Source organism: Bombyx mori, chromosome 14, assembly GCF_030269925.1.
Source record: "Bombyx mori chromosome 14, ASM3026992v2".
Taxonomy (NCBI): Eukaryota; Metazoa; Arthropoda; class Insecta; order Lepidoptera; family Bombycidae; genus Bombyx; species Bombyx mori.
In genome coordinates, this window is record NC_085120.1 from 7,237,556 (window position 1) to 7,249,962 (window position 12,407).

Genomic DNA, 12,407 nt, shown 5'->3' on the forward strand with positions numbered 1-12,407 from the left:
ATAAGTCGGTGCACACGTATCTAACCATAAATCCCACAATAAACCAAAAGGGAACGGAGATGAATGAAAATCAGTGGTGTTCGATTCATCCACTTTGAACAGCATTAGCTGAGTCACTGAGGCACTTCCTTTTTTATTCCTTTTTTTACGTCTAATTAACTTATTACAATTATTATTATTAATTGGTATGGTAATAATAAATGATATATATGTTTATTATTTATGGATTATATATTATAATCTACTCTTAAATCCGTGTGAAAGGTAAAAGATGATTTTATCTTTACTTATTTTTTAAAGATAGACAATACACTGAACTTAGAGACATTCTATAAAATATACAATAATTAAATCGACTGTCCTAAAAGTTCAGAATAAAGGATTATTGATTGATTGAAATAAATAAGTTCCTCATATCAACGGGTGGACCGTGAGCTTCTTTTTTTTTTGTTGCTTAGATGGTTGGACGAGCTCACAGCCCACCTGGTGTTAAGTGGTCACTGGAGCCCATAGACATCTACAACGTAAATGCGCCACCCATTTTGAGATATAGTTCTAAGGTGTCAGTATAGTTACAACGGCTGCCCCACCCTTCAAACCGAAACGCATTACTGCTTCACGGTAGAAATAGGCGGGGTGGTGGTACCTACCCGTGCGGACCCATAAGAGGTCCTACCACCAGTCCTTTGATCAATTTACGGAAAAAAAATCATAATAGACAAAAGCCACCTATTTCCGACTATTATCTGAAGCGGAATGCAATTGTTCTTTAATGTAATAGCCCTTGGCTCCATAGATCAAGTTAACATTAACTTGTATCAGCCTGAAAATTAATTAAAACATAGTTAAATGTCTTCATTATTTTTATTTCGAAATTCCTAACATAAATTTCTTAAGATAGATCAAATAAAACGGACGGATTTTTAGTATTGCAAAATGTATTGCTTAGCAACAAAAAAAAACTGAAGGCACATAATGTGAGTAAATAGTTTAAATACATTTTATATGGTAGGTACACAAATATTTACAAAAATATAACAGCTTCTATTAAGATTTTTGTCGGAATGTAATAATAAAATAACAAAACTTACACCTATAGGTTTTAGAGGTTTTATATTAAAAAAAAAACTGATATTGTATCTATGTTCAGCAAAAGTCCAGTTATACAATAAAAGAACCGTCGAAAATTAATTATTTTTCAGTATTATTTTTTCGCTGATGTTTCATGCCTCCATATAATATATAAAATCGTGTATACAATACAAATGACTTAAACAGTTAAATGTATTGTTAAGAACTTCCCTCACGTTTTGGGAACCTTTTCACATCATCAAACAAAAACTTCCATTAAAATCGAAAATGAGCTTATTTCTGAATAATCAAAATTGAATAACAATGATACATCCTAAAAGATCACAATAGATACAAAATCGAGAACTTATTTCTAAATTTCTTCTCCAAAGTTAAATTAAGACCAGACAGTGGACGGATAAAAATAATATTCATAACGTATTTGCTAACGTAAATTTAACACCTCATTATTATTATAAAATAAATTAAATTTGTAAGGCACATAATATTTTAGTTTAGAATATACAAAGGCTTTTTGGTCCAAGAAGGGACATATTCATCAAGAGAATAAAAATTAAGTCTTTTCTATTAAAAACCCCATAAAATATTAAATTTAAAATAAAATAAAAAATGTTATTTTTAAATTCAACACGGGTCCTGAAATGGAAATTCAATAAAAAAGCATTTTTTTCTTCACCCTTTTGTATGCAATATAAAATCTTATACCACCTCTTCGATTTTATATAATATTTATAGAATTTTTTTTTTATTATGCTTACGAATTTTTAACTAACTTTTCAACTTTAACAACTCATATTGTAATGTATTTAAATGGATTTGCAAAAAACTATTTCTGTATAGAGCATTTCAATCCTTAAAAAATATTTAATTATAATCTGTATTTTTATTGATATTTCATAACAGTATCAAATTTTCAAATTACAAACAAAAACATTTCCTTAACGTTATAAAATTACACTTAACACCTGGTGGGCTGTCAAACAATTCCTTATTTACAAAATTAAAAACAGGCATAACAAAAACAGAAGCATTACACAAGGTTTATATATACTCGTATAGTGACTATATAATAATACATTTTTAATAAAAATATGACAGCAAAATTTTATAGACCAAGAATATTATATTTAGATGAGAAGTGACTAAGCTAGACCTGTTTACCTGTCATTTATTTTTATTAGTCTTTCAATATATTTTTCTTATTTACTTCTGGCAAATGGTAACCAAAACTTAATTAAGTTTTAAAAAATTTATCCCGATGAGATTATTTATCAGAACAAAAGTATTGACAGACGGACGGCTGCGTGAATCGCTAACATCTGGTGTGCCGAGAGAAAAATAAAATAGTCCTTTGTATCTAACCATTTATGTTACATTTCATCATAAATTTATGTAAAATATATAAAAATATAATATAGTAATAAAAATGTGTACAAAAAAAAGGTTTTTTTTTTAAATGTAGAATGTATACAATCTCTTTTTTTGAAAATAAGAGCTTATTTATTATCGAAACATAGCATAAGGTACTCCACATAAATGTTGCAACTAAGTAAATTGAAATCTTCAAATTTTAGTTTCTTAAATAATGTAGACATGTATAGAATAATAGCTATATAATGTAATAAACCTGGTAAAAAGGAGAATCGCGTTAACTACATTATTAAGCTTCTATATATAAGATTAAAATTGATTTATAAAAACACATACATTAATATCTAGTTCTTTTTTACCTGTACAGTTAAATTGGACAAATTCATGTTATTGCTACTATTTTCATGTACATGTTTTATTTATTGTATTTCAATAAGTAAATGTGCATAAATAACTCAAGACAGTGGTTCACTTAATTAAAGTCAAAGTATTTGGTAACGAATATAGTAGGAAATGGTTATCGAGTTCTCCGGCCGATAGTGTCGCCTGATCGTTACAATATAGTTTTATTTCACGTCTATTCCTCTGATAATGCACATAAGATTTTATCTCGCTTTCTCATTATTTCAGCTATAACACAGCGCAGAGCTGGCTAAATGTATATGCACAGTCAATAATCAATGATATATACATTTGTTCTCTTATTAGAGACCTTTTAAAAAGCTGAGGGAGGAGCTCTCAGCACGGTCAGTGTTAAGTGGTCACGCGAGCCCATAGACTGAATCGTCTTGTGTCCGTCATTGCAATAGAAATGGATGACTTCTGTGAGGTACAAGAAGCAGGTTGTCACACCTACCCAGGCAGACTCACCAGCGACCTACCAATAGCTTCCTTTACGATTAATGTCACGACTTTGAAGTAATCATTCGACTATTGTATTTTAAAATTGTATATACTGGCATACGCGCCATGTATTTTTTGTTGTTGTTATTAATAACATAATATTTTATTTTATTAAAATACTAATTATAATAATTTTATTTTATAAAGAAAAACGTTATTATTAGAATATCATTTGGAAAACCCAATTGATATTCAAATTATAACGTTTTTTTTACGTATTACTTTTTTATTGTAAATTCTTGGTAAGTAACAAACTGTTTTGCCATCATCTTGCATGCGTGGGTTTCCAACAAGACACAGTACATAACTACATTAAGAAGCAGTTTCCACAACACTTAGTGTTCGTTACGTTGGTCCTAAACAGATATACATTTAGATATAAAAAAAAAACGAACTTTGTTCTATAAAAAAATAAATTTAAAAATGTATAAAATATATTAATGAAATGAAACAATTTTTTTTTAATCCGAGGAAAATGTAAATTTCTCCTTTAGTAAAAAATGTATATTTTTACATATATATTAAGGTTAGGATTGCAAAATTCCACAAATTTGACGTATTCAGTACGTAATTCAAATATAGTAACTTTCATTTCTGAATGTTTTTTTTTTGTTACCAATTCTTATTTCACTATATTGTTAAAAATAATTCAACAATACTTTTAATTTTTCTATTGTGACTTAGATTCGAGCAACAGATATTATTGATTTTGAAATTTATTCAAATCACACGGTTTTAAACTATTTGCAGATCCCGTCGAACGAATACGAAAATTAAGCAAAACCTTTCTATTCGATTTTAAATCTTATAAACTATACAGAAAGATCTAATTCGCAAACATACAATGAAACTCTATAATAATAGTATTTAAATCTATAAAAGCGTGTATGTATACACAATAAATATATTCATAAAATCAATAATTGCACTAATAAATTTTTAGTTTTCATTAAAACTATTCCGCGTTGAGAGATCATTCGTATTTGTTTACGATGAAAATCTTTTTCAATATTGCAGTTATTATTTCTACAGACTATCCAAGTCTTATATGTTACTAAATCAAACTAATCACTAATTGTTAAGTGTAAATTTGTATACATTGACAGTTCAAAAGTGCAACAACCATGTTAAACTATATATTTTTTGTGCTATATCCGAAATACGTTTTTTTTTTCTTACAAATTGAAACTATTCAAAAAATCGATTAATCGAATGGCGAATAAAAACTGCCTATTTTGAGATAGGTAAAGATTTATACCCGTTTTTTTATTGCCCTTGTAGGCAGACGAGCATACGGCCCACCTGATGGTGATTGGTTACCGTCGCCCATGGACTTCAGCAAAGCCAGGGGCAGAACCAAACCGCTGCCTACCGTAGAAATGTCTTCATGTTTGCGATGCCTGCCTATACGTTGCTATGGTGATTGTTAGCCGGTTGCTAGATTAGCAGCGTATAACAACAGGTAAAAGAAAAACCGTGTATTTAGTTCACACGCGGCAAAAGTGAAAGCTTCAGAACTATTCTGTCTCATTCACTCACACGTGTTTACTGTCGTAGACTTTTGTCTCTTTCTAGTGTCGCTTTTTCGTTTCGAATGAGAACGGCGCTCAAGAAATTTGCACTTTAATAATAATATAGAAGAGGAAACATTTAAAATAGTTCAGTCGATAATATCAGAGCGGTCCAAGATTCATACCTCGGTGCTGTGAGTCTGGATGCGCACTTTCTTCTGGCTTCCGTTCCTGTTTAAGGGCGGCGAATGTCCCGAGTACCCTGGGTTCTGTATACCCAGGCCGCCCGGTTCCCCTTCTCTTGGTCGCGGCTTCTTCAGCGAGGACCGCAGCGGCGACCTGGTGATGGTGCTGGCATCCGACAGCCCCGTAAGCGTTGTGGCGGTTGTGTTCATGGAGGCGACGCTGCCGTGGCCGTTGGTGCTGTACGGCTTACCGGAAGCGTCCGTCATCGATATCCCTATAATACATAAGTTATCATCACTGCCTCAGAAAGCATGGAAGGTAGAGGGTTTCTTTTTTTTCCTACCGATGCTGATAGCCTTGAGAGGCTGTTTCAGCTTCGCCCTAACGTGTGTAGGTGAGTTCACGGGGCTCAAACCGGAGTGTTGCTAACACTGACACTAACACTCTTGCTAGGGGTAAGAGCAGTGCGTCGCAGAATTTACCACCGGATCGGATACGCGACCCAAAGGAGCACCATCATGTATAGGGGAAAAGTTGAAAAATTGTCTACCTTTAAACAGAACATTGTAGTTGGGAGACTCCGAAAGTGCGCTAATGTAGGAAATGATATGATATATAGCAATTTTAAAAAGAGTTTTAAAAAAAAATTCAACTTGTTACTACTATGGCGCCACCTTAATTGGCTCCCTTTCGTTTTTTTTTAAAACTAACATCTCTTTTGAATGTGGCACGAACGAAAAAATAAACAAGGATATTTTCTATTTCTTTCATATTATCCCAATATGTAGGTTAAATGATATACGTGGCGTATTTTTTGTTCTATTAGTTTTTTTTATTTATTGCACTTCATTTACAATATTGAGTTGAGAGCATGTAGTTCATTTTTTATCGACTACTATATAGATGTCTCAATTGCATTGTATAGCGGGTGTCCCACGCTTCAAAGTGGAACGCGCTACTGCATCGTGGCTAAAATAAACAGGACAGTTATATCTACCCGTGCGGGCTCACAATACGCCCTCCTACCATTATTAGTAGTATTACTATCGCACGAGAATGCACATGAGATTTTTCAACAAATAGATTTCTTATAGCATTTCACCGGTCACCGTTTTCGCCAAACCCGTCGCTTGCGACGAAGGGCTCGACGAGTAAATCAACCCATAGACACAGCCCACTGTGTTTCTCGCCTGATCTTCTCAGTGGGTCGCGTTTCCGATACGGTAGTAGATTTTGCGAAGCACTGCTCTTTGTAGAGCTAGTGTTAGCAATACCTCCGGTTTGAGCCCCGTGAGCTCACCTACTCGCCCGGTTACGCTGACATAGCCTCTCAAGGCTATCTATCAGCTTAGGTACAAAAAAAACCATGCATTTCACTCACAGCAATAGTATTAAATAAAAAGATCACATGAAATGTTTTAACAAAAAACAATTACCTCTTCCATCTTTGAAGCCGGGGTTGTTGATGGTCGTACTGTCAGGTTCGCCCAGGGGATTCGTGGGATCTCCTCCAACTCTTCGTGAGAACAGGGTGTCGTACAACGACATTATGAACAGCACTGAATTAATTACTATGCATACTATCTGTAATGAGAAAGAGATACTTAAAGTAAAGAGGATCAATTATCATCTACGTAACTAGACGCAGGGAACTAGCTAAAGCACAAGTGCCAATAACGCTAGTTCCACTCTTTGCGATTATCTTTGGTCAGACATTATGAACTTTGACGTCATTATTCAATATTCTTTGACCAACATGACGCACCGCTTAAGTGTTTCTTTTAAATTCGAATAAATTTAGCTGAGCTTGTCACCGGCCTTTCGTGAGACAAGTAAAATCAGTTAACACGCGGATTTTCTGGTCCAAGATCATATTATCGCACGAGAACGGAATTCGAACGGATTTCATCATGCAATACTATTATTGAAATCAATACGGTCAGTTCGATACAGTTTAAAAATATTGTTTAAAGCGAATGGTTTTGTAATTTGATTCAACAATATCACAATTGGATAATGCTTTGAACCGGAGCGAGTGAGTGCATCAAGACAGAAATAGGGAGGATGATAGGTCCAGTACCATCTGCCAGTAATTGAGATATAAGTTTTAAGATCACAGTATAGTTACAACGGCTGCCCCACCCTTCAAACCGAAACGGATTACTGCTTCACGGCAGAAATAGGCAGGGCGGTGGTACCTACCCGCGCGGACTCACAAGAGGTCCTACGACCAGTAAAATGTGGTCACGCCCTTCTACCTCTAACGCAAATTGTATTATTATTATTATTATTATAGCGTCGACGCGATGAGGACTATCTTTGAAATCAGAAAAAAAAATTGTTAGGTGTTTTTAGAGGAATCTTCAAATATCACGTTTAAGAGATTGCAAACATTACCAATAAATATTACGTAATTATGTCTTGCAGCTCTGAATCCGAAAAAACTCGCCTAAGCAGTTGCGGATGACAAATGAAATGTTTCCATTCAATCCACACTATAATGTTTGTGCAAAAAACGTATGGGCGTGCGCGAGTTTCTATAATGGCTTTCTCATTTCCTACTGTTTCTGTGTTCCGAAGTTTAGAATGAAACAATTACCTGGACGTAAAACGCCTCTCCTCTCTTCAAATAGAAACCCCTGTCATCGCCTTGGACGGCGAACAGACCGGCTGCCGCTATTGACAGTAATGCTGAAATTTCGCGAATTATTAATTAAATCAGGCCAAACTTGATGCCGGCTAATTAAGTTTTAAACAACTTTGTTTATTGGGTAAAATGGCGATCTCCCGGCTCCCGTTGTGTTAAGTGATTACCGGATAGATATTGCCGGCTAATTAAGTTTTAAATAGGTCTGTTTATTGGGTAAAATGGCGATCTTCTGGCTCCTCTTATGTTAAGTGATTACCGGATATCCATTTGAATGCCGACACCTACTTAGAGACACCAGGTTGAAGCATCAATTGTATTATATAACGATCCACTCAACCCATCAAATCGAATCGCTTATCTGGTTTGCGGTTGAAATAGGCGAGATGGAGATACCAACCCTTGGAGGCGTACAATACTAGTTAAAACCAGTAAATGCCAATAGTATGCGAATTCCAATCTGATATAATATCAATGTTGATATAATATCAATTGATCAGATAATGTAACCGATTGCCCATTTTACGGCAAATTCCTTAGTCAGTTCTTACGACACTTCTTTCTTCTTACGCCGAGAAAGAAAAAAAACCGTTTATTGGTTTAATTGAATTGGTGAAATACCTTTACCTTTCATGCATAAAATATTGCCTATTTAATAACTGAATTTTACGAAGAAATCGACTGCAAGGCAATATGCATTTTGAGATTGCGTTACTACTACATCAGCGTGCAATAATAGTTTAATCTAGAAAATTACTTCCAATCTCGCACTTTCAACCTAGCGGGACTTAATTCGACCTGGATATTGATATAGTTCCTAGAGTTCTTGAAATTGTACAACAACTGGCTGCATTTATATTCAGTTTGAATTAGTATTTAACTCCTAATGAACTATCGTCGACTCGTTATGGTTTTTTTTATTTTTTTATTGCCTTTGTAGGCAGACGAGCATACGGCCCACCTGATGGTGAGTGGTTACCGTCGCCCATGGACTTCAGCAATGCCAAGGGCAGAGCCAAGCCGCTGCCTACCGCTTAATACTCTCCACAAGCCTCGTTTGAAGAAGGACATGACATAGCGCTCGGGAAACACCGTGGAGGGGAGCTCATTCCATAGCCGGATGGTACGTGGCAAAAAAGATCTCTGGAAACGCACTGTGGATGACCGCAGTGGCTCCAGGTAGTATGGATGAACTCTATTCCGGTGGCGGGCGGTGCGATAGTAAAAACGAAACGTTGGTATCATCTCGAACAATTCCTCAGAGCACTCCCCATGGAACATGCGGTACAAAATACAGAGGGAACCGAAGTCCCTCCGCAGACCCAGAGGCTCCAAACGATCCGTTGAAGATTTTAATAAATAAGTCCTCGTGGCCTAAAGGACAAGACATCCGGTGCATTCGTATGTAGCGATGCACGTGAGTCCGCACGAGTAGGTATCACCACCCTGCTTATTTCTGCCGTGAAGCAGTAATGCGTTTCGGTTTGAAGGGCGGGATAGCCGTTGTACTGTAAAAAGTGAGACCTTCCACCCCACCCATCCAAGCAACAAAAAAAAAGAAAAAATATAAGTTAGCCGTGGACAATATTTTCATTATCATTCATTACCAACCACGCCATTAATTATAATGTAAGTACACATTCGGAAAAAACTGCAACATCTATAGCATGAGCCACATATGATATCACCGGGCTTACACGTGCGATCGCAGTAGATGGGTGAATGGGCCCACCTCGTGTTAAGTGGTTAGATAGATTTCATAAAGTGAATGCCGCCATCCAACTCGAGACATGAATTAGCAAGATGATTGTAATCATCCGTGCACATCGTTATGCGTAAATATACAACAAGATGTATGTATTCATTTTACCGATAAATACGCATGTTTATAAATTTTGCGGGTTGGATTTTCTGATACACGTTGTTATTTCTCCATCGCGGAAGTTTTGTTGTTTGTACTCGTATCGAGCGATTGCTACCGAGTAAAAAAAATTCTAAGCCGCCATAGTTGCATAAGCTCTAAGGTCTCACTACAGTTACAACGGCTGCCCCACCCTTCAAACCGAAAAGCATTACTGCTTCACGGCAGAAATAGACAGGATAGGACGTACCACCTTTCACGTAAACAACTGGGCAACTTGTCTTTAATCTACGACTGCTTATAGATGAATAGGACGCACTTACTTGCCAACAGAGCTAAAGACAGCTTCATCATAACCAGGTGCGTGTACTTCATGGCGACACGTTCTTTTGACGAGATCATCGCTAGCTGAAGCACTGACAGTATGCAGAAGATCCCCAGGATCGTCACGCCTACTACTGCGACCACTCCCGAAATGTAAACGGCAGCTGTGGAAGGTAAAAAAAAATCAATCTATTTAATTTTGACTAAGATTAAAACTATTATATTTTTACGGTTTAACCTCGCGTTTATTATATCCAAATTTTCGAATACTTTAGTTTATCTAGTAGTAGGACGTCTTGTGAACCCGCCCGGTATGTAAAACTACCCTGCCTGTTCCTACCGTGAAGCAGTATTGCGTTTTGGTTTAAAGGGTGGGGCAGTCGTCGTATTGCATAAACCTTTCCGCAGACCGGAGACTTATGTCTCATTTACGTCGTTGATGTCTATGGGTTCGGATAACAATTTAACACCAGATTGGCTGTGAGCTCGTCCACCCATCTAAGCAAGAAGCATCTAAGGAAATTTGAATACAATATTAAAATGTCGACCGATCCGAGAAAAGCGTAAAAAATAGATCACTAAATCAAATAATCTTTCGATGTTGGATATTACAGAGCTACGAAAAAACGTTGCTTAAATATGATGTTTCCCTTCATATACACCAAAACATGTATAAGTGAAATTTACCTCATGAAATTTAATTACTACTCCTGTTATTTACACTAAATAATAGGATCTCACCATCAGCTCAGAATAATTCGTAACCTTCGCACACAAAAACCGATAGAGTTGTTTCGTGTCAGTCCTATATGTAGGGCTTGTGCAAACAGACTGACCACAACAATATCCCGTACTAAATAGAACAGACAACTGACTGACATTAAGGCCACAAGTGACTTGAGTCACGCGAATACGCAACTTTCCTATTATTACTCATTTTTATTTTGCGAACTTTGCTGTGGACGTTTTATGCGAACAGCTGACATTACCGATGAGAGTTTAACATCACCGAGCATCAATGGTCACAAGGGCTTAGTCGACAAAACACATAGAACCGCGCCGAAGTGATGTAAAGTATTGTTTCATTTGAAAAATTTATCGGAGGATTTCCTACTTTGGGGACTGTTTTTAATTCCTTCATTTCAATGGATCTAATATAGATATTTAAAAATCGTTTTATTGACATATCAAGAGAGCTTTCACTTTATTATGTAGTCATCATAAAAATGTGTCCATAAAACTAAATATCCGCACATTTATTAGTTACTTACTATTACTAGTCATAAAGTTTGTATTCCAATATTTGTATTTAGTTCCCATTAAAAGAGTTTTCGAGTATTTAATAACGGAGCGAGTGTCAAGGTTTTTGTATCATGCCACTGGACACTTTTCCAACTAAAAGCCTTTCTTGTCAACTAATGTTGTTTTATTTCGCTAATGGATATCATATTTAATTCGTGTCACACTAATAAAATTCTTGTTAACTGGATTAATATTTTTCTGTACATTAGCAATGTATGTTATGGTGACTTCATTTCTTGTTAATGAATGTCATGTTTTCGACTACGGGTATATGCTTGTTGAGGATAATTACCATAGGCTAAGGGTAATAGTGCAGTATATGGATGTTTGAAAGCACTCTAAAATAAATTACAGAAATCTGGAAATGAAAATATATATGTTGTATATGGGTGTTCTGGTGAATATAGCAACGACATGAATTACAAAATATATTTAAACATTTTAAACCACTCGTGTTTAATGTGTTTTATTTACGATTATAGGTTGAATATAAGAAAAATTAAATAGAAATTAATAGAAATATAATTTCTAATGGAAACCAGATCAGATAACGTTGTACTACAAAATCGTCACACTTGATTGAGTCGAAGCGGTAAATACGGCTTACGTCACTATCTATGAAGTAATGTGAACTGAATATTTTAACACCTCGGTGTTGGGTACTCGCGTTACAATTTCAGAGTAACAGAATTTAACGATAAGGCGCGGTTGGTAATTATCGAATGGTATATTACACTTTAAGTTCATTGTGGCATTCTTGAGAAAAATAGTATATTACACCCATTGGGAAGGAAAATAAGAAAAGGCTTAGCCTCGGCCAAAAATTATATGTGATCTGAGGTTTACTTTTTTACTTTCCAAGGGCTGTATAACTATCCTTTTGTCCGACAAATGTGCAAAGCGGCAACTTTGTTTAGCGCAGCGGGACGAAAGTTGCCACTTTCCGCCCAGACGGGAAAAAACAAACTTATCTTCAACACTAAACTAATATAAATTTTAGAATTCTTTAAGACAAATATGTGAACATGGGTAGCTTTCGTTATGATGAGAAGTATACTTGGCTACATTGTTAAAGTTTCGTTACAAACAATATTTAAAATTTGAAAGTAGTGTGAACTTTTTTGAGAGTTGTAGAAATAAAGACAAAGTATTTAATTTAAAGTATTGTAGTTAAACTTCAAGTTATTATCAATGATTCATTGACGATGTT

At 35.4% G+C, this 12,407-nt stretch overlaps 1 protein-coding gene across 2 annotated transcripts in view; it reads right to left on the reverse strand.

The window, feature by feature from the left end:
* Positions 1-845: 845 nt before the first annotated feature.
* Positions 846-12,407, reverse strand: part of LOC101744019 (uncharacterized) — a 31,909-nt gene continuing 20,347 nt past the window's right edge. For both annotated transcript variants that reach the window (XM_012696358.4, XM_004922623.5), the window contains 4 exons: positions 9,895-10,059; positions 7,663-7,754; positions 6,500-6,647; positions 846-5,337 (listed from right to left, as the gene is read on the reverse strand). In XM_012696358.4, coding sequence (XP_012551812.1) covers positions 5,057-5,337; positions 6,500-6,647; positions 7,663-7,754; positions 9,895-10,059 — 686 coding nt within the window. In that variant the 3' untranslated portion in view covers positions 846-5,056. The remainder of the gene's footprint in view (positions 5,338-6,499; positions 6,648-7,662; positions 7,755-9,894; positions 10,060-12,407) is intronic.